The sequence below is a fragment of the Nicotiana tabacum genome, chromosome 17 (genome assembly GCF_000715075.1).
Source record: "Nicotiana tabacum cultivar K326 chromosome 17, ASM71507v2, whole genome shotgun sequence".
Taxonomy (NCBI): Eukaryota; Viridiplantae; Streptophyta; class Magnoliopsida; order Solanales; family Solanaceae; genus Nicotiana; species Nicotiana tabacum.
In genome coordinates this window covers 100,467,396-100,491,587 of record NC_134096.1, presented here as the reverse complement: position 1 = coordinate 100,491,587, position 24,192 = coordinate 100,467,396, and the positions used below count along the sequence as shown (strand labels likewise).

Below are 24,192 nucleotides of genomic sequence, written 5' to 3'. Positions count from 1 at the left end.
TCAGAATGTTTTGGTGAGCCCCACTCTATTTCGGGCCCGATGTCACTTGATGTTACACTCTGTGTCTTGAGGTATAGCGGGGGCCTTGTTGCCGGCACTTCCATACTATTCTTCTGTCATACTTAGAGGCTCCGTAGACATGTTTTAGGTGGTGTATGATGTTGGGAGTTGTACTAGAAATGTTGCTTTTTGGCAAAATATTTTTTATTATATCTATAAACTTGTAATACTTTGAAAATTATGAATGAAGTTGCTAATGGAATGAAATGGGAGTTGTTAATAAAATATTTTCAGTATTTGATTAATGGAGTGCATCTCCTCTTTATTCATGGATGAGTTTGGGTAGAAGAAAATCTAATAGGCTTGCTCGGCCGGGTTCACTCGGTTGAGTGCCGGTCGCGCTCCCCGAGTTTGGGGCGTGACAAACTTGGTATTAGAGCCTAAGGTTTTAAAGTGTCCTAAGATGTCTCGGAGTCGTGTCTAGTAGAGTCCTTCTTATCGGTGTGTTGTCGACCACATCTATAATGGGGAGGCTACTTGGACATTTAGGAATTTCACACTTCTTTGATACTTCATATCGTGCGATAGAGCTCAATATAGAAAGCTAATTTCCTCGTCATGTCTCACTTTTCATATGAGTAACCCACGGGTTCGAGGCAACGAGAAGGAAATGAAAGAACCAATTGTTAGGGGAAGTGTCCCTGTTCCTATTAATGTCTCCACGCCATTAGATCATGTGGTGAGAGAACCTAAGAAACGAAAAAGGGTTGTTTGTACCAATAAGCCGAAATGTTTGATATGAAATAATAGCCACTCGGGTTTATGTTGGATGATTTTTGAAATATGGTATGGTTGTGAAAAGAGGGGGCACAAGAAGAACAAATGTCCTAAGTTGTATACACCCATCCCGATCTGCCCGATGTGCGGGAATAAACATTTGGAATCATGTTGTGAGTATGCTCAGAAGCGTGTTAGGGGTGGTAGATTTGGGCAATTCGAAAGGTCCATACAACGAGCTGTTGCAGAGATTGTTACTCCCGCCATGAAGGCTTGGAGGAAGACTAAGGGGAATGCTTATGATGTATGCAAAAAGGGTAAATATCAGGTTAGTGGGGCGAGTCAGTTTAGCAGACCCCATCCTCGTTGTGTGAAGTGTATGAGATGTCATTAGGGGGTGTGTCACTATGGTACTAATGTATGTTTTGGATGCGGAATAGAGGGACATCAATTAAGGTACTGCCCTGTCAATCTAAAGTCATCAAGTAAGTCACTCCTTAGTACATCATTATGAACACCGCATTATTTTTCTTGTTGTGTATGTACATCCATATTGAAGGGGCCTACATAAATATGGTCTTAACCAAAACGTTGAATCACAAAACATTGCATGCACTTACTCTTTGAATGAGACGCCTAATTCATGAAGCCACTTTATCACAAATTCTCTTATTTACAACCTCTTTATAATGATTTCATTGGAATGAGTTATAACCCTAGGTTAATACTTCCCACTGCTTCCCTAAATTCTCAACAAGGGACTATACCTGATGAATTTCTTATAGAATCTTTTGATTTAAATGGATAACATCTGCTCACTTATGCTTACTCATGCACCGTCATAAAGTTTACCTATGTGGTATCAAATCCAATGTAAAGCAGCCTAGTGTTGAGATCCTTCTTGTGCCAATCTTTTTCTCTCCGGTGTATGAGGCTCCTATGGTTTGAACCATCACTTTGTTCCTTTGTGTATATTATCATGAATCCTTTTCACCGTCTAGTAACATAAGAGCATATATCATCACCTATCATATCTGTAGCTGTCAATTGAAAGGGGTCACTTGTCCGCATAAAGTTTCTGGGAAATTTAAGATTTTCACAAATTCATCACAGGAAGATCTTATGGTTCACTCATCTCAGTATGACTTTTATGTCACCTAGATCATGCCTCAGTGAGTAACTCACATTGTTCCTAGCATTGTAGTTGCCCATGAAGTGGCCTAGTATTGCAGCTTGAGAGTTGTTATGGCAAAAACATGTCTAGCTCACAGCAAAGTGTTCATTCTCTCTAAACAATACATTCATCCAAATATTTAGACGTCCTAGCTATATGGTTTCACTCGTGAAAGGTTGAAGTTAGATGCTTCCATATTTTGGCACATATCATGAGTATATTGATTTGAAAGACAATTTTGTCGCATCTCTAGTTCTCTCATATAGGATCAACTATCGGAAAGGGGTTAAGTTGTCAGAATGATAATAATCTCACAAGTGTTCAACAACTTTTTCATCCTCGTTGGCTTGTGGCATAGATTCCTTTTGCTAGTTACTGTTAAGAGCATAATTCAACTTCATGTATTTTGAAACCCATATCACATTCAGGGTGCTAGAATATTCTCATTTCGAGTTAAACTGATTTTGCCTACATTCCAGGAGGCGACTGGTGTCACGTACTTGGCAATTTCTCTTTGAGGCCTACTATTGTCGAACAAGGCACTTATGGAATAAAACAATTGTTGATGTCCTTTTCATGGCTCTTAGTCTTCCAAGAATAATTGACGCTAATGTATTTATCCTCCCAACCATGCCCCCCATATGTCACATGTCTAAAATGACTCATTTCTTTTAAATCTCAGAATCATGAACATGGTCCCTACATTATCAATGCCTAGTAGGCAACTCTATGCCTCATTTGTCAAATCAATGAAGTCATCACAATGATTAACCATGTCAGTGCTATTTATAGTAACCTTCATGTCTCTTAGGATATAACCTCTTGAAATGCCTTGCTCAGCATATTGATGGATTTTGAATAATTCCAGCACAATCTCGGACCTCGCTGTTCCTATTTATAGTAACCTATGGGGGTTGAAGCTTCAAATATGTCAAAGAAGAAGCATTATCCCGTGATTAAATATATTGGATAGGAAGTTTTATGGTAATATTCATGCTAGCACATCTTAGAGTAATTGTTGGAGGTCGCCAAAGGTTTAGTTTGTGTGTTCGGCATAGGGATTTAGAGTTGAAAAAAGTGAACGGGTTATTCTCAAGATTTTCTCTATGAATATATTGGGTGAATTGTTAAGGAAGGTAAAGTATGTGTAGTCACATTAAGCCTTATGGAATATTGAAGGAATAGGCCAAACTATGAGTATGATGTTTTCCCATCGTTGTCCTGCATGCACCCAATGCATCATGTATCTAGGTTCCAGAAGTTTGTTGGAAATCCTTTGCCTATCGTTTCGGTGGAAACTATTAAAGGTGAAGTTAATGGGTAATTGGCTTATAAGAGTTACCTAGTTGTCATTCCTGTTAGATAAGTTCGTAAATTGAGATTGCCTCCGTCAAGTGCTATGGCGAAGTTCGTGAGTCGAGGAGGTCACCTCGAAGGACGAAAGTGTTGGGAAAATAAAATATTCTCACTTGATTATATAGTCAAATAATTGTGGATCGAAAGGTAATCTCTAGGTGTTATGATTTAAATATATGCAGCTCATGTCCAGATATCACTCACGACAATGTAATGCCGGTAATGTAGAGATTCGTATTATTGATATATTGATATGTTTTGCCGAATTGTGGACGTGTTATTAGGGGTGGTTTTGGTGATTTTCTGGCAGGTAGATAGGCCCGAATACAAAAGAAACTCTGACGAAATATTTAGAAAATTTGGGAGTGTCAAATTTAGGGGATTGCGATGTGTGAAAGAAGGAGATGAATTATGTTGGGTATTTTGGGCGGACTCTACTTCTCATTTGAGGACGAATGAACCTAAGTGGGGGAGAATGTAAGGCCCCGTAAAATATTTTCCAAGAACTCAAGGTTTGTGGTTCCGAGGTAGGCTAATGTGTAAGGCCCCTTGAATTTATATTGCTAATTCGATTGATTTCGAGCTTAGGAATACAATTTAATTTAGACCCGAACCACATGAGAATTAGTGGAGTGAATAAAGTTATTTGGATACTTGGAATAATTATTTTATTAATCTTTGAGTGTTGTAATAATGGTGAACCCTTGGATGTTAATTTCAAAGTAATAAGACTAAAGAAAATACAATGATCTATCTCCGTAAAGCGCAGCTATAGCACATGAGGGAAGCAGAAAATTTTAGCAAACCAGTGAGCTAAAGCCTTATAGCACATGGATAGCATCGGTGGAAACATACTGCACCTGATTTTAGCAAACCAGTGAGCTAAAGCCTTATAGCACAGGGATAGCACCAGTGGAAAAATACTGTACCTGGGCCTATTAATACATGAGCGGGAGAGAGAAGAATAAAAGGATATCAAGACTAGGGTTTTTCTCTCCATCACCCATCCAGCCAAGGTTCCAATATACACCTAAGGTGAGTTTTTAAGTGTGTTTTTATGATGATTTCACTTCTCAGTCACTAGTTACAACAAGGTTTTGATTGGATTCCATAGGATTTCTTCAAAATCTCAAGAACACTCTAAAAGTTGACTTTCAAGATTTGGTCTACAAGAGGTAATCTTTCACCCTTAAACCTACATGCATGGATTTTTAGTGAATAAATGAGAAAGGAATAAGTACTAGCACTTATGAGATAGTGATTGGAAGCCATAAATACTTAAACTAGATTATTGGGTGTTGTAGAGATTTTGTAATGAGCTAATTAGTGAAATTTGGTAGATGTGAGTTCATTGATGATTATAATGGTGCTAAGAAGGTAGTTAGTGGACAAAGTATGTTGTAGTATCTCTTGTTGGTGGTAAGGAGGCATTGTTGGATGAAGAAACACCATTACTAGAGGTAGTTGGATACTATGCACTCTAGGTGTTTGATAAAATGCCAAAATGACCAAAAACCTGGAAATATTTACTAATATTGGTCCAGTTGAAATATGTTGATGTAGATTGAAGTTGTAAGAGTAGTGGGTGGTTTTAATATCTCTAAAGAGCTCCATCAAGGTATGTTGGCTAAACTATCTTAGAATTGAATTCCATGATGTTCCCGTAAGTTTCAAGTATGGTTGTATCAAGTTCCTTATTCTATGTTCCGAGATGTTCCCAATAAATTCGATTGTCCCGAATAAGCAAAGTGTTGAGAATTATGTATTCAAAACGTGTTACGAATGTTCCTATCACATTATGTTATCCTTTGGGAATGTTTTCAAGAATGATATGTGTATTAAAATGCAATGTCTTTGAGTCGTGTTTCAAATGAAGGTTATGATGCCAAATTGTGTGAGAAAATCCCAATATGCTTAAGACTCTTAATTGCTCATATGTGTACCTAAAGTCTTGATTGGAAATGTCTTATTGTTGATAATCTATAAAGATAGTTGGAAGTGAAATAAATGAATTGGGGATATAAAGTATGGCCAACGTGCCAAGAGTGAAAGTTATACTTGTGGCCAATGGTTCCAATGTAATGAAATGATGTGGGAAAAGTTATAAAATGAGCCTTGATTCAACTATTCCAAATTGACTTCGCAAATTGAATTGTCTAAAAGCTTATGAACTAAAGTCATGCCCATATGTTGCTCTTTTAACAAATGTTATGCTTTGTGAGTATTTTCAATGTGTTTTGCGCTCTTACATATTCATGAGTGAAAATTGTGTATTGCCCTTTTTGGAAAAAAGTATTTCAATTATAAATGGTGTGTTACTTGTTAATGATTTTAACTTGCGCATCAATTGCCAATTATTTTACTCCATTTCTTGAAAATAAATCTATTATGCTTAAATTGTTCATTTCTAATGAACTTAAAGTTGTGATTTCCGGAATAGTATATATGTTGATATTTATGATGATGATACATAAGAGGGAAGAAATGAAAGTGTGGAATATCAAATACGGTTATCGTACCTTGAATAAAGAATCTTGTGAATGGCCAAAAGAGCCAAGAAAAATATTGTTGTTGTTATTGGTTGAAAATACTAGTGGAGATTCATACAATGTAAAAGATGATGAGGTAAATACATTTGTACCTATATTATTTTTATGAATTATTTTCCCTATTCGGGATGAGATTGATGTGATAAAATTATTCCCTTTATTTGGGATGATATTGATGTGATAAAATTATTCCCCTTAATTGGGATGAGATTGATTGATAGAGAAGGATTACGTCTGTTACACCCTATATTTTCGTACGTAAAAATGCGTCGTAAGCAAACTAATATAGGACCAAAAATGAGATAATATTTAAAAGTATATAAAGTAAGTTAATCATGTTACCTATGAGGTTACAAATATTGAAGATCATGAACAACAAGTACAAAGAGGGTTGGACAGTTCAGAAGCTAAAGCAATTAAATAAAACAATGTTTCGTCGAAAGTCGACAAGTTGAAAATGTTATAACATGTACCTTTGGGGTGAGACTAGGGTGATTAACATGATAAGGAGATTATGTTATGATTTATATTAGTCGTATGACATCCGTGTGTTATGTTTTGAAGTTAAGCGAGTTGTGGAATAAAAGTTGATGAAAGTCATCACAAGTTACATTCATAAGTTTTACTGAAACTTTGGGTCAAATGTAACTGCAATTTTCTCCCAATATACTTATAGTTATGGGGTGTTCCACCTATCAAATTAAAGATCTATGAGTCTATTTTCCAACGCATTAAACTGTTTGTCAATACGACATTGGAGTAGAAAGATATGGGCATTTGTGCGATACTGCGCAAGCTGCTAGGTGACAAGTAGGTGTGTCACCTACTTGCTTAAATGAAAGCCCAAAAATGGGCCATTTCGGGTCGTCCAAAGAGGCCTTTTAAAGGACTATTTTCTTCATATATTAGACTTAAAATAGAGCATAATAACCAGACATAAGCTCTGCAAAGAATCCTCCCAAAAATTTTCCACAAACCCTAATTGATTTTCTCTCCCTTTCAAGTTCTAATTGGAGGTAAAACCTAGAGTTTGAAGAACCAAGATAAGAGCTGAGTTATCCAACAAATAAGGTGAGTTTACTTCTCTCTTTCTTCCAATTTTTCTTCTGTAAATTCATGGTAAGTCGTTCTATACTCATAAGAACTCACGGGACGGTGATCAAAAGCCGTGAGTTCGAGTTATTCACTTGTAGCGGACTGTTTTGTGGACTGTTTTGTGTTGCTGTTGGGCTGCGTGTTTTACTACTATTTTGTGGAGTTTTGGAGGAGGAAGGGGGTTTATAAACACCATATAAATGTAGGGTGGTTGGCTGATCGTTCGTCATAATATTTTCGGGTCGTTTGACACTACTACGATGGTCGTTTTGTGTACGAAGAGATTGGGGTGTGTTGGGCTATTTTGTAGTATTTTATGGTGTATATAGGGCTGGAAAATGATGTATATATGTTGTTATTGTTCTGTTCTTGTATTGTTGGTGTTATCTTGAATTTGGAGGAAGTAAGGATTATAGGGGAGATGCTGCCCGTTTTAATACAAAATAGGTTTGTCGTTCGTTGTGCGATAGTTGTACCTTTCGTAACTTAACGATAGTATTATTATCATTCTTGTAGATTAAGGTGCGAAGAGGTGAGTTCAACTTGGTGATTGGAAAGATTGTGATAAGGTATGTTAAGGCTAAGCCTTCCTTCATTTTGGCATGATCTCGTAGCTACATGTATTAGTAATGAGACAAAAAGAGAAGTTCATATTCATGAATTTATTCACACTATTCTAGTCTCATAAGTTACAATATTATTCCTTATCAAGACTCTATATTCAATTTTAGTATTGTCTTCTTCCAGTCAAGAGAGCAGCAAGCCTATATATACAGTATTACAATATTTTCATTACCATCGAGCTATAATCGATGGGCAGGCCCCTATTGGGCAACCTCTGATCAGATGGAAAGTTATATACCGAGCCTACTGTGGCCGAGCGCCTATGAGCGAGCCCAGCATGGTCGAGATACATAGCCTAGTATGGCCGAGCGCCTATGAGCGAGCCTACTACGGCAGAGCAGTTATATATACCGAGCCTTATAAGGCCGTACAATTATTTTACTTACTATATTGAAGGAGTTGAGTCAGTATCAACAGGTAAGTATATCTCCAGATCATCTTTGACTCCTAATTATTTTCAGTTATTATATTATCAGTTCAGTTTCAACTTTCAGTTATGTTATCGCCTTATATACTCTGTACATTATTTCGTACTGACGTCCCTTTTCCGGGGACGCTGCATTTCATGCATGCAGGTTCAGATAGACAGACGAGTAGACCTCCTCAGTAGGTGTTTCCAGAGTTTAGCCTGATCGGTAAGCTCCACATCCTTTGGAGTTATCGGGTCTAAGTTTTTGTGTGCATCTTATGTATGTAATTATATATATAATATGGGTAGGTCGGGGCCCTGTTCCGATCACAATATATCTATCAGTAAAGGCTTATAGACATATCATGTTGGTTAGTGCAGTATGTTGAGTTTGTAGGCCTGGTATGTTTAATTTGGTGGTTTGTCAGCTGTAGTAGCTATGACAGCCTTTTCAGCCTAGCTTTATATTGATGTTTAGTTAGCGCTAGTTTCCATTCAGTTTTATATTTTGCTTCGCAAATTATCTTGCAAGGTGGCCTTATGGCCAAAGTATGATATTATGTGTTCAGAGTCCCTTAGTCGCAATTTGGTATGCCAGGTTAGGTCAGGCACCGGGTTCTTGTCTCGCTCCTAGGTTCGGGGCGTGACAAACTTGGTATCAGAGCAGTTCTATCCTAGGGAGTCTACAAGCCGTGTCTAGTAGAGTCTTGTTTATAGATGTGTTGTGCACCACATTATATAAGCAGGGCACTACAGGGCATTTAGGAGTTGGTTACCCTTCTTTGAAATCTAAATCGTGCTACAGAACTGAGTTATAGGAAATTTGAATTAAACTTATGTGTTGGTGTTTGCATGCACAGATGACGGTGACTAGGAAGACTACGGCTAGCCAGAGGAGAGATACAGCAGTAAGTGAGGGGACCAGCAGGGTACCCCCAATAGATGTGGCCCAGTCTGAGGCTCAAGGCGAGACCCCTACTCAGCCATTACCGGCTCCTCCACCAACTACGGAGATTCCTAGGGAAACTGCACATCCAGTTCCCCCTCCACTTCCATCAGATCAGGACTTAAGGAGTGCGGTGCATTTGTTGACATAGTTGGTAGCTACCCAGCAACAGGCTAGGGCATCAGCTAGTGCAAGAACTTCTGAGGGGTCTGGGAGTTCAAGGGTTCGAGAGTTTATTGCTTTGAGTCCCCCAGAGTTCACGGGGACAGATCAGAGGGAGGACCCGCAGGATTTCATACATCAGCTTCACAGGATCTTTCGTGTTATGCATGCCACGGAGAAAGAAGCAGTTGAGCTAGTAGCTTTTCGACTCCGAGATATAGCCATCCTTTGGTACGAGGGATGGGAGAGGTCTAGGGGACGTGATGCACCTCCAGCTATTTGGGAGAATTTTTCAGATGCCTTCCTTGACCAGTACTTACCGCGGGAGATCCGACAGGCTCGAGTCGATCAGTTTCTAGCCCTCAAGCAGGGTAATATGAGTGTTCGAGAGTATAGTCTCCATTTTGAATCATTGGCCAGATATGCACCATCCATAGTTGCTACTATGCGGGACAGGATTCACAGGTTTATAGCAGGGTTAGCCCCGGAGTTAACCGAGGCATGTGCCACCGCTGCATTGCAGGATAGTATGGATATCTCCCGGATTCAGGCATTCGCCTAGAATATAGAAAGGGGTAGGCGTCGGCAGCAGGGTACAGAAAGGGCCGAGCAAGGGCAACGTAAGAGGATGAGATTTCCCAGGTCTCAGGAGCAATATCAGGGTAGTTATAGGACCCAGTACTTCGGACGGCCACCTAGGCATCCGCCACCTCAGTTACAGGGTTACAGGTATAACCGCTATACTCAGTCAGGACCAGGTGAGAGCTCACGGGCGTCGGGTTTGCAGCAACATCGAGGTTCTGCGCAGACATGGTCATTTTCTCCACGGTGTGACATCTGTGGTAGTGGACACTTGGGCCAATGCCGAGCAGGTTCTGATGCTTGTTATACATGTGGGCGTCCGGGGCATATGATGCAAGATTGCCCAAATAGAGATTCTGGGGGAATGGCACAACCAGCGAGTTCAGCAACATGATCATCTATGTCCGTGCATCCTTCAGGGCGCGAGTCTCAGTCTTCGGCTGGTAGAGGTCGAGGCAGAGGTAGAGGTTCCAGTTCAGGTGGTAATCAGAACCGTATCTATGCTTTAGCGGGTCGATAGGACCAGGAGTCTTCACCAGACGTTGTGACAGGTATATTAACTATTTGCTCTCACGATGCTTATGCTTTGATAGACCAGGATCAACTTTATCATATATTACCCCATTTGTCGCGAGGAAGTTTGGTATAGTGCCTGAAATACTAAGTGATCCTTTTGCGGTATCTACACCGGTCGGAGAATCGATTATTGCTAGACGGGTTTACCGAGGTTGTACGGTGACAATTTGTAGTCGTCAGACCTCAGCTGACCTAGTTGAGCTAGAGATGATGGATTTTGATGCTATCATGGGCATGGACTGGTTGGCAGCTTGCTATGCCACAGTTGATTGCCAAGCAAAGGCAGCCAGATTTCATTTTCCGGGTGAGCCAGTCCTTGAATGGGTAGGTAATACACCAACACCCAGAGGTAGGTTTATTTCCTATCTGAAGGCGAGGAAAATGATCGCAAAAGGGTAAATTTATCATATTGTGCGAGTTAGAGATGCAGATGCTGAGATACCTACACTTCAGTATATTCCCGTAGTCAAAGAGTATGCAGATGTGTTTCCAGATGAGCTTCCAGGTATTCCTCCAGAGCGAGAGATTGATTTTAGCATCGATTTGCTTCCAGGAACTCAACCAATATCCGTCCCTCCGTATAGAATGGCACCTGGCGAATTGAAGGAGTTGAAGGAGCAGTTAAAAGATTTGCTGGAGAAAGGTTACATCAGGCCCAGTACCTCACCTTGGGGTGCACCAGTACTATTTGTGCGGAAGAAAGACGGCTCGCTGAGGATGTGTATCGATTATAGGCAGCTGAACAAGGTAACTATTAAGAATAAGTATCCACTTCCAAGGATCGATGACTTGTTTGATCAGTTGCAAGGGGCTAGATGCTTTTCAAAGATAGATTTGAGGTCGGGGTACCACCAGGTCAGAGTTCGGGAAAAAAACATTCTGAAGACAGCCTTCAGGATCCGATATGGCCACTTCGAGTTCCTTGTCATGTCCTTCAGGTTGACTAATGCACCCGCTGTATTTATGGACTTGATGAATAGCCTATTCCGGCCATTTTTAGATCTGTTCGTGATAGTATTTATTGATGATATTCTGGTTTATTCCCGTTTAGAGGATGAGCATGCAGACCACCTGCGAGCGGTACTCCAAACCCTCCGTGGATCGTAAGTTGTATGCTAAGTTTTCTAAATGTGAGTTCTGGTTGAAGTCTGTAGCATTCTTGGGGCATATTGTATTAGATGAAGGGATAAAGGTGGACACTCAGAAGATTGAGGCCGTGAAATCTTGGACTAGACCTACCACTCCGACAAAGGTTCGTAGCTTTCTAGGCTTAGTAGGATACTATCGGAGGTTCGTAGAGGGTTTTTCTTCCCTTTCGGCACCATTGACGAAGTTGACACAGAAAGAAACTAAGTTTCAATGGACATAGGCTTGCGAGCGGAGTTTCCAAGAGCTTAAGAACAGGTTGACCTCAGCTCCAGTTCTAACACTTCCAGAGGGTCTAGAGGGTTATGCCGTGTATTGTGATGCATCAGGTGTCGGGTTAGGATGTGTCCTGATGCAACATGGGAAGGTAATTGCGTATGCTTCAAGGCAGTTGAGGAAGCACGAGAGGAATTATCCGACCCACGACCTCGAGTTAGCTGCGGTTGTCCATGCACTTAAGATATGGCGGCATTATTTATATGGTGTTCATGTTGATGTATTTACTGATCATAAAAGCCTACAATATATCTTCAAGCAGAAAGAGTTGAATTTGCAACAGAGGCGATGGCTTGAGTTATTGAAAGATTACGATGTTAACATTCTCTACCATCCAGGGAAAGCTAATATTGTAGCAGATGCCTTAAGTCGCCGATCTATGGGTAGCTTAGCACATGTAGAGCCCGAGAAAAGACAATTAGCTAGAGAGATTCATCAATTGGCTTCGTTGGGGGTTCGGTTAGTAGATTCTGAGGATGGTGGAGTTGTACTCCAAAACACTGCAAAATCATCCCTCATAGCTGAAGTCAAGGAAAGGCAGTACGAGGACCCAGAGTTGGTCGAGTTGAGAGAGCGAGTTCCGCAGCAGAAGAAGCCATTGTTAGAGCTCAAGGGAGATGGGGTTCTCAGATACAGGGGTCGTTCGTGTGTTCCAGATGTAGCAGGGCTACGAGACAAGATTATGTCAGAGGCACATTATTCATGGTATTCCATCCAACCTGGATCGACGAAGATGTATCATGACATTAAGGATGTGTACTGGTGGAACGATATGAAGAAGAACATTGCTGAGTTTTTCGCCCAATGTACTAGTTGCCAGCAAGTGAAGGTAGAGCACCAGAAGCCCGGAGGGCTAATGCAGACTATAGAGATCCCGACATGGAAATGGGAGGCGATAAACATGGACTTTATCACGGCTTTACCTCGTTCTAATCGTAAGTTCGATTCCATATGGGTGATAGTCGATAGGCTCACGAAATCAGCTCACTTCCTACCGGTCAGATCTACATATACAACAGAAGATTATGCAAAGTTATATATTAAGGAGATAGTGCGGCTACACGGAGTACCAGTTTCTATTATATCTGACCGTGGGGCTCAGTTTACAGCATATTTTTGGAGGTCATTTCAGAGAGGTCTAGGGACTCAGGTGAATCTCAGCACAGCTTTTCATCCACAGACTGATGGACAAGCCGAGCGCACAATTCAGACGCTCGAGGATATGTTACGAGTATGTGTGTTGGATTTTAAAAGAAGTTGGGATGAACATCTACCTCTTATCGAGTTTGCATATAATAACAGTTACCACTCCAGTATCCAGATGGCTCCATATGAGGCTTTGTATGGGCGTAAGTGTAGATCTCCTATAGGGTGGTTTGATGTTGGAGAATCTGGGTTACATGGGCCACACCTGGTTCAGCAAGCTATAGAGAAAGTAAAGCTTATCCGGGAGCGACTGTTGACAGCTCAGAGTCGTCAGAAGTCATATTCTGACGTGCGGCGACGATACTTAGAGTTCAGGATTAATGACTGGGTATTCTTAAAGGTATCACCTATGAAGGGCGTGATGAGGTTTGGCAAGAAAGGCAAGCTTATCCCACGGTATATTGGGCCTTGTCCATCCGGTTTTTCACGTATCTATGCTACGGAAGTGCATTGGCGATCCTACCCGAGTGGTGCCCACAGATGATGTACAGATTACAGAGGACTTGTCATACGAGGAAATTCCAGTTGCCATCCTAGACTGACAAATCCGCAATCTACGAAATAAGGAGGTAGCTTCCGTAAAGGTTTTATGGAGGAGCAAGAATGTAGAAGAGATGACGTGGGAATAGGAGGAAGAAATGAAGTCTAAATACCCCCACCTATTTCAAACTGAAGATATGGTTCGAGATGGGACGCTACAACATAGCTCTATGTAGGCTAGCAGGTCATCAGGTAAGCTTTTATTTTTCACTTTCAATATTTATGATTTACGGTCGGTGAGGCAAATTGCTGCTATTTATAAAGATTAGCCATGTGTGGCATGCATAGTATGTTTCTGGCTACGTGCAGGTTGATTTTAACCTAGTGTACGAAGGATACTTTGGCAAAACTTTCCAAAGTCTCTAAGAGTAAACATTCGAGGACGAATGTTCCCAAGGGGGGAGTGATGTTACACCCTATATTTTCGTACGTAAAAATGCGTCGTAAGCAAACTAATGTAGGACCAAAAATTAGATAATATTTAAAAGTATATAAAGTAAGTTAATCATATTACCTATGAGGTTACAAATATTGAAGATCATGAACAACAAGTACAAAGAGGTTTGGACAGTTCAGAAGCTAAAGCAATTAAATAAAACAATGTTTCATCGAAATTCGACAAGTTGAAAATGTTATAACATGTACCTTTGGGGTGAGACTAGGGTGATTAACATGATAAGGAGATTATGTTATGATTTATATTAGTCGTATGACATCCGTGTGTTATGTTTTGAAGTCAAGCGAGTTGTGGAACAAAAGTCGATGAAAGTCATCACAAGTTACATTCATAAGTTTTATTGAAACTTTGGGTCAAATGTAACTGCAATTTTCTCCCAATATACCTAGAGTTATGGGGTGTTCCACCCATCAAATTAAAGATCTATGAGTCTATTTTCCAACGCATTAAACTATTTGTCAATACGATATTGGAGTAGAAAGATATGGGCATTTGTGCGATACTGCGCAAGCTGCTAGGTGACAAGTAGGTGTGTCACCTACTTGCTTAAATGAAAGCCCAAAAATGGGCCATTTTGGGTTGTCCAAAGAGGCCTTTTAAAGGCCTATTTTCTTCATATATTAGACTTAAAATAGAGCATAATAACCAGACATAAGCTCTGCAAAGAATCCTCCCAAAAATTTTCCACAAACCCTAATTGATTTTCTCTCCCTTTCAAGTTCTAATTGGAGGTAAAACCTAGAGTTTGAAGAACCAAGATAAGAGCTGAGTTATCCAACAAATAAGGTGAGTTTACTTCTCTCTTTCACTTGTTGTGGACTGTTTTGTGTTGCTGTTGGGCTGCGTGTTTTACTACTATTTTGTGGAGTTTTGGAGGAGGAAGGGGGTTTATAAACACCATATAAATGTAGGGTGGTTGGCTGGTCGTTCGTCATAATATTTTCGGGTCGTTTGACACTACTACGGTGGTCGTTTTGTGTACGAAGAGATTGGGGTGTGTTGGGCTATTTTGTAGTATTTGATGGTGTATATAGGGCTGGAAAATGATGTATATATGTTGTTATTGTTCTGTTCTTGTATTGTTGGTGTTATCTTGAATTTGGAGGAAGTAAGGATTATAGGGGAGATGCTGCCCGTTTTAATACAAAATAGGTTTGTCGTTCGTTGTGCGATAGTTGTACCTTTCGTAACTTAACGATAGTATTATTATCATTCTTGTAGATTAAGGTGCGAAGAGGTGAGTTCAACTTGGTGATTGGAAAGATTGTGATAAGGTATGTTAAGGCTAAGCCTTCCTTCATTTTGGCATGATCTCGTAGCTACATGTGTTAGTAATGAGACAAAAAGAGAAGTTCATATTCATGAATTTATTCACACTATTCTAGTCTCATAAGTTACAATATTATTCCTTATCGAGACTCTATATTCAATTTTAGTATTGTCTTCTTCCAGTCAAGAGAGCAGCAAGCCTATATATACAGTATTATAAGTATTTTCATTACCATCGAACTATAATCGATGGGCAGGCCCCTATTGGGCAACCTCTGATCAGATGGAAAGTTATATACCGAGCCTACTGTGGCCGAGCGCCTATGAGCGAGCCCAGCATGGTCGAGATACATAGCCTAGTATGGCCGAGCGCCTATGAGCGAGCCTACTACGGCAGAGCAGTTATATATACCGAGTCTTATAAGGTCGTACAATTATTTTACTTACTATATTGAAGGAGTTGAGTCAGTATCAACAGGTAAGTATATCTCCAGATCATCTTTGACTCCTAATTATTTTCAGTTATTATATTATCAGTTCAGTTTCAACTTTCAGTTATGTTATCGCCTTATATACTCTGTACATTATTTCATACTGACGTCCCTTTTCCGGGGACGCTGCATTTCATGCATGCAGGTTCAGATAGACAGACGAGTAGACCTCCTCAGTAGGTGTTTCCAGAGTTTAGCCTGATCGGTAAGCTCCACATCCTTCGGAGTTATCGGGTCTAAGTTTTTGTGTGCATCTTATGTATGTAATTATATATATAATATGGGTAGGTCGGGGCCCTGTTCCGATCACAATATATCTATCAGTAGAGGCTTGTAGACATATCCTGTTGGTTAGTACAGTATGTTGGGTTTGTAGGCCTGGTATGTATAATTTGGTGGTTTGTCAGCTGTAGTAGCTATGACGGCCTTTTCAGCCTAGCTTTATATTGATGTTTAGTTAGCGCTAGTTTCCATTCAGTTTTATATTTTGCTTCGCAAATTATCTTGCAAGGTGGCCCCATGGCCAAAGTATGACATTATGTGTTCAGAGTCCCTTAGTCGCAATTTGGTACGCCAGGTTAGGTGAGGCACCGGGTGCTTGTCTCGCTCCTAGGTTCGGGGCGTGACAAACTTGGTATCAGAGCAGCATTGTGGTGAAACAGCCTAGCCGATCAGGTCGTGATCGGACATCATGCCGCACACATGGTGGTGATTGTGCTGAAAATTATATTTGAAATGGTGATGGTGGTTGATGTCCCTATTGGATAGCCTAGCTGATTGGGTCGTGATCAAACTCCGTGTTAAAGACGGAGGTATTGATATTGAGAGTAATTGTGGTTGATGTCTCTAATGAGATAGCCTAGCTGATCGGGTTGTGATCGGTGTAGCAACCCCTTTGGGAGGGTGCTACTTACGAAAAAAAATCTAATTTACTACTTACAACATTAAGAAGATATTAATTAAAAATAATATTATAATTTAATTGCGAAAATCGGCCCATGCGATGAGGTCCAAAGTACAATAATTTTATTTTCGAAAATACTCTTCATAATTTTTATTTTGTTTTTCAAAATGAAATACAATGTCAAAATTTAAACATAATGTGGTATAACCCTTATTGAATAATCAACACGTTAAAGCAACTTCCTAACAAAATTATACTTTCATTCGACATCACTGCCAGTTGGTATTGTACATAAATTTCAAACTATCGGGTATAAAAAGGAAAACTAGTTTTCTCCTTTGTACATATATATAAGACAAAGTGTAAATTTAACATATTACAAGACTTGAGTTATTAACACACCTTAAAACAACAAAATAAGTTACCAAATTCAAGTTACAAAATTTTGGTCTTAATATCCAAGCCTCCAAATAACATACATAGGTGTGACATATATATATCATGTACAAGTCCCAAAACTATACAAAATCATGGTGCATATACAAATGTGATCTTCATAAGTTCTCCCAAAAAGACTACTTCATAAGGTCGTCTTCAAATTTCATCCCGTACATTACCTAAGATAGAAAACAACTATCGCTAAGCATAAAGCTTAGTGGCGTATAAACTTTGGGCTTGGAGCCATTAACTTCTCCAATTCCTATTTTCAGTCATAGGTAGCTCAAATGAAATATAATTTAAAACAAGCGAACAAATATATCTAAAGTATCAAATATCAACTCTTAAAGTGTTTCCAAATATCAATAACAATGTTCAAGATTCAAGAGTTTAGAAAGCGTATACTATCAATACAAGAAAGCTTGTTAAATATCCATTTTTCGCCCAATATGTACATCATGCCATCACACTAAGCATAATCAGATATCAAGATGGACCGAAGTCCCAAATCAAGCAGGGTCAAAACCCAATAGTCAAGAGAATCAAGAACCATATTAAAAATGGCTTTCTAGTTTATACTTAACAGAGACAAGTTCCATAATTTAAGACGAACTACAAATCCAAAGTCAAAATGGCAAAAGATCCAAATCAAGAGGCATGCCAAGATGAGTGACAAAGTCACTGCCATAAGAAGGACAAAGTCCCAACAAGAATGTAAAATGATCAAACAATCTGTACGAGTGGGTGATTTAGCAAATATATTGCAATACTTGATATAACACGAATACAATGCTATTAATTGAAGACAAGAAAAATAAAATATCAGGTTATTTTAAAATATTCCAGCAAGTAAAAAGAGTACAAAGTTTATACACAAACCTTGGTGTTTTACCACAAAATAGTTCAACCACAACTTGAGGACATTCGAATCGTCTACGCCCTAGAAAAACCAAATCCGTCCACTTCCTCAAACACTTCCCCTTAGCTTTTAGAAGGATATATATATCTTAAATACATAATAAAATATCTATATAAGTTCGATGATTTAACATGTCAAACTAAACACGATGTTGGTGAAAATTACCCAAAATGTTTGAAACAGAAATTCTGGACAGTATCACTGTCTCGTGTTGTGACTCAGATTTGAAGATGAAAATGGACAAACTAGACTGTGTGGTCTTCTTTACAGTTGTAGATATTGTCTTAGCGTTTCAGAACATCTTGAATCACCCCCATATCAATTTTTGTACAAAAGGTTATGCTAAACTTACTAACAGTAGTACAGGGAGGGTTTGTAAAACAGAAAATCTGGGCAGCACCTGCCCTGTACTTCATTACCTATTTTCGGGTAAATAAATGACAACCCAGGTTTTGATTCCTTCATAAGAGTTATAGATCTATGAAATAACTTTCTAGAAAGTCTTAGATCACTTAAAACAGAGCTATATACAAAAAGATATGAAGAAAACACTAATAGCTGTCTAGTATAAAAACGGGTTTAGTAACTTACCACAAAAGAGAGGAGCAACTTGAGCTTCACCAAGAACGAATTTTGCTGGTTGGTTTAGTGGAAATTTATGGTGGTTTCCATGAAGTTTTCAGGTGATAAGAAGGAGAGAGGGTAGGGGTTTTCTTTTTCTTGAAAGAATGAAAATGGGGAGTTTATGGAAGACTAAGTCAATCAAAGTTATCTTTGAATTTTGGATAAATATGAAATAAAAATGGCTGCCCAACTACTAAATATCCTTAGATAAATACAAAAGGGTGGCAGCCCAAAAACTTAATTATAATGTATTTAACAATAATTCATCAAAATAATATTAAGTGTTACACATAGCAACACCATGGAACTTCTTTGTCAATATTAACACAACCTAGAGTAAGGAATTTTCATGTATTGTTAATTTCACATTTAGGAAGTACGAAATAAAAATATCTCCTCATTATAAAGATGCTCAATCGAAAATATAAATATTAGTAACAATTTGGGGTGTTACAACTCTCTCCCCTTAAATAAATCTCGTCCTGAAATTTACGTGGTACTAGTCCCTAAACAAATGAGGATGTTGAACTCGCATATCCTCTTCTCGCTCTCAGGTAGCTTCTTTGCCAGAATAATTTTTCCAAAGAACTTTCACTAAGGGGATGCTCTTGTTTCTAAGCTCCTTTAACTCACGCGTTAAGATTTGGATTGGTTCTTCTCCATATGTCAAATCAGGATTGACCTCAATAAATTCAATAGGAAGAAAATGAGATGGATCTGAGTGGTATCTTCTAAGCATAGAAACATGGAAGACGTTGTGGATCTTGTCTAACTCTAGTGGAAGAGCTAGTTTATAAGCAACTGGGCCAACTCTCTCAAGCACTTCATAAGGTCCAATAAATCGTGGACTAAGTTTACATTTTTGGCCAAATCTCATAATCTTCTTCCATGGAGAAACCTTTAAAAATACCCTATCACCCACTTTATACTCAATTTCACGCCTCTTAAGATCAACATAAGACTTTTGTCTTTCTAAGGCAATGTTTAAGCGATCCTTGATGATTTTTACCTTATCTTCACTTTATTGAACAATCTGAGGACCCACCAATTTTCTTTCACCAACCTTGTTCCAACAAAGAGGCGTTCTGCATTTTCTCCCATACAAAGCTTTATAAAGAGGCATGTCTATACTTGATTGGAAGCTATTATTGTAAGCAAATTCTATTAGGGCTAAGTGTTTGTCCCACCTATCCTCAAACTCAATAATGCAGGCTCGAAGCATATCCTCCAAGATTTGTATTACCCTCTCAGACTGGCCGTGTGTTTGTGGATGGAAAGCGGTACTAATATTCAACCTAGAACCCAAAGTTTCTTGCAAGCTAGACCAAAATCTGGATGTAAACCTTGGATCTCTATCAGACATAATAGAAACAAGGATTTCATGTAGCCTCACAATCTCATTAATATATAATTCTGCCAAACGTTCCAGTGAGTAGTCCATTCTGATTGCCAGGAAATGAGCACTCTTAGTTAGTCTATCTACAATGACCCAAATTGCATCATGATTCCTTTGAGTGCGTGGAAGTCCAGAAACAAAGTCCATCGTTATCCTTTCCCATTTCCACCCAGGTATTGACAAGGGTTGCAGTAGACCAGCCGGCACTTGATGTTCAGCTTTTATTTGTTAACACCAAACATTTAGAAATGAACTCTGCAATGTCTTTCTTCATACCACTCCACCAATAGTTCTCCTTGATGGTTTGGTACATTTTAGTACCTCTAGGATGCATTGCATAAGGCGAACTATGTGCTTCAATCAAGATCTGCTTCCTCAATTCATCATCATTAGGAACACAACCTATTTTTATAAAATAAATGATCATCTTTCTTCAATGTAAAATCTGATTCTCTTCCATTTTGGACTTCTTCAACCCGTTTCACAAGCTTCTCATCTAACTTCCGCGCTTCTTGGACCTGCTCAAGTAAGACCGGCTTGACTTGCAAATTAGCAATGATAGAACCATTAGAATTAAATGAAATACAAATATGTATGGCTCTTAATTCAAGAAGCAAGGGCAAAGGACTTAGAGTTAAACTTGCAAGGGAATTGCGACTCAACGCATCTGCAACCACATTAGCTTTACTAAGATGATAATTAATCGTGCAATCATAATCTTTGATGAGTTCAAGCCATCTACGTTGTCTCAAGTTTAACTCTTTTTGTGTACCCAAGTACTTCAAACTCTTGTGATCAGTAAATATGTGACATTTCTCCCCGTACAAGTAATGCCTCCAAATTTTTAAGGCAAAAACAATGGCAGCAAGTTTAAGATCGTGAGTGGGACAATTCAACACATGCGATTTCAACTTTCGAGAGGCATAAGCAATTACTTTCCCTTCTTGCATCAAAACAAAAACCAAGCCACGGTGAGATGCATCACTATATATCACATAATCTTTTCCTTCAGCTGGCAAAGAAAGTATTGGAGCTTGTGTCAACAAGGATTTGAGCTTTTCAAAGCTCTCTTGACACTTGTCATCCCACACAAATTTGGCGTCTTTGCCCAAAGGTTTGGTCAAAGGAGAAGCTATAATAGAGAAGCCCTCCACGAACCTCCTATAGTATCCTGCTAAACCCAAGAAACTTCTAATCTCAGTTGGAGTTTTAGGAGGTTTCCAATCAACAATAGCTTGAATCATACTAGGATCAACCTTCACACCTTCAGCTGATACAATATGCCCCAAACATGCCACTTCACTCAGCCAAAATTCACATTTGGAAAGTTTCGTGTAGAGTTGCCTCTCTTTCAGAATTTGCATGACAATCCGGAGATGCTATCATGATATTCTCTATTCTTAGAATTGACTAAAATATCATAAATAAACACCACCACAAATTGATCAAGATAATGCTTGAATACACGGTTCATTAGATCCATAAATGCAGCAGGAGCATTTGTCAAATCAAATGGCATTACCAAAAATTCATAATGGCCATACCTGATCCTAAAAGCAGTTTTAGGAACATCTTGATCCTTCACACACAACTGATAATATTCAGACCACATGTCAATTTTTGAGAACAAGCTGACACCCTTCAGTTGGTCAAACAAGTCATCGATTCTAGGAAGTGGGTATTTGTTCTTGATTGTTACCTTGTTCAGCTGTCGGTAATCAATGCAAAGCCTAAGAGTGCCATCTTTCTTTTTCACAAATAAAACAAGAGCTCCCCAAGGCAAAATACTGGGACGGATAAAACCTTTCTCAAGAAGTTTTTGCAATTGAGCCTTCAACTCTTTTAATTCAGCTGGAGCCATTCTATAAGGAGCGATAGAAATAGGAGTAGTTCCAGGAATAAGCTCTATAGGAAATTCAATATCCCTTTCTGGAGGCAACCCAGGAATATCATCAGGAAATACAGCAGGAAAGTCGCACACGGTTGATATGTCCTTAAGACTTGGACTCCATAATCGTGTATCGACTATATGAGCAAGATAGGCATCACAACCTTAACAAATCATCTTCCTTGCTAAGACCGCAGAAATAATATTAGTTGTCAATGATCTTTCTCCTTGAACTACTATGTGTGAGTATGCAAGAATTCTAAAAGTCACTTGCTTCAACCTACAATCAATTAATGCATGGTGCCTATGGAGCCAATCCATACCAACAATAACATCATAGTCTTGGAAGGGCATTTCAAGCAAGTATGCAGGGAAGACCAGATTTTGAATCATGAATGGACAATCTCGGTAAATCCTGTTAACAATAGCCTGATGACCTAATAGACTCGTGACCAGCACATCAAAGTCAAGTCTCACAGATTTAACAGTATCATGAAATGCAAGTGATGAGCAAACATAAGAGTGCGAAGATCCTGGATCAAATAATGTAGCAACAGATATGCCAAATAAGTGAAATTTACCAACAACCACGTCCGGGCCATCTAGGTCATTCTTCTGTCTCATAGCATAGACTCGTGCAGTAGATCTCGACCCACTAGCCTGATTAGCTCCACCTGAACCCGCCACTTGCATATTTCTAGGTCTTGCACCGCTATTAGCTTGAGAATGAGTAGTGATAGGCTTTTGAACTGAACCCTCTGTATGTGTATATGAAAGAGGATTAGGATTAGGACAATCCTTCACTTTATGATCCATACTTCCATAATTAAAACAAGCACCAGAAGATTTTCTGCAGGCATCATAGTGATTCTTTCCGCACTGTGCACAAGTAGGTATATAAGTTTTGCCTTGGACATAACTTGGAGTACTAGCAGTAGAGAAATTTGGCTTATTCTGCTTATGATATGATGACTTTTGTGCACTTTCAGTTTTGGAATAGTCAAACTTTCCCTTCTTGGATGGACCGCCATAATCTGAATTACCCTTCCTAAACCTGTTTTCTCTCCTACTAGCTTCTTCCTTGTCAATTCTTTCCCAAGAAAAAGCAGCTGAAATTAGCTTGGAAAAATCCTCAAGTTGCAAGATTGCCACAGATTTTCGAATATAACCATTCAAACCTTCTTCAAATCTTCTGCACTTGTCTCTTTCACCATCAATAATACCACCAGCATAGCGAGAATGCCTGAGAAAGTTTTGTTGATACTCTGCAATAGACATACTCCCTTATCTTAAATTCAGAATTTCATTTTTCTTTACATCACAGTAGACATGGGGGACATATTTCGCACGAAATGCTTTCACAAAGTCATCCCAAGTCAGCATCAGAGGTTTTGCTTTTGCATTTGGCACACTTACCCACCAATCATAGGCATCTTTCTGTAAAAGAGAAATAGCATACTTAAATTTGGCAGCATTAGTACACTCTAGTTGTTCAAAGACCCTCTGCATGCGCTCGATCCATTGTTCAGATACCGTGGGATCAGTAGTGACTTCAAATTCAACTCCACCCATTTTCCTCATCTTCTCAAAATTCATTTCACTAGGTTCTGACATTGTCCCAGCCAAGTGACGAAAGAACTCAGCCATCTGCTGAAAAGGAGGAGTCATAATAAGAGTATTATGACCCATTGCTCTTGGATTATTGCCCACTTCATTTTCACTAACATGATGATGATTTAGGTTAGGCAAAGGTACCTCATCTCCTTCTTGGAGTTGAGGTGGAGCATTATGATGGGCCTGACTTTCATCAACGGATTCAACAGCTCTATTCGAAGAAAAAGCCTTATTAAAATTCCTATAAAAGATAAGATCACACTACATTAGGGACATATACATGATGCATACGCACAAGTAATACATCAAATTACATTAAATAAGTACGCAAAAATTTATAATCTCCAAGTCATTTTCAAGAAAGAAAATAACAAAAATATTAGGTACGATCACAACAAATATCCTAGAATCACAAACCTAAGCTCTGATACCAAAACTTGTAGCAACCCATTTGGGAGGGTACTACTTACGAAATAAATCTAATTTACTACTTATAATATTAAGAAGATATTAATTAAAAAAAATATTCAGAATAATTTAGTAGCGGAAATAGGCCCATGCGATGAGGTCCAAAGTGCAATATTTTTATTTTCGAAAATACTCTTCATAATTTTTATTTTATTTTTCAAAATGAAATACAATGTCAAAATTTAAACATAATGCGGTATAACCCTTATTGAATAATCAACACGTTAAAGCAACTTCCTAACAAAATTATACTTTCTTTCGACATCACTGCAAGTTTGTATTGCACATAAATTTCAAATTATCGGG

At 38.9% G+C, this 24,192-nt stretch overlaps 1 protein-coding gene across 1 annotated transcript; it reads right to left on the bottom strand.

Moving 5' to 3' along the window:
- Positions 1-21,267: 21,267 nt before the first annotated feature.
- LOC142172004 (uncharacterized) lies at positions 21,268-23,082 on the bottom strand. Its single transcript, XM_075235753.1, has 2 exons — positions 22,089-23,082; positions 21,268-21,941 (listed from the first exon to the last, which is right to left on the bottom strand). Exons 1-2 carry the CDS (start codon positions 23,080-23,082, stop codon positions 21,268-21,270), a joined length of 1,668 nt encoding a protein of 555 aa, XP_075091854.1.
- Positions 23,083-24,192: the final 1,110 nt, after the last annotated feature.

Coding starts and splice junctions, on each gene's coding strand:
- LOC142172004 (XM_075235753.1), bottom strand. CDS start 23,082: ATGTCTATTGCAGAGTATCAACAAAACTTTCTCAGGCATTCTCGCTAT. Junction 21,942..22,088: donor GCACCATGCATTAATTGATT/GTAGGTTGAAGC, acceptor TTGCTCATATAG/TCGATACACGATTATGGAGT.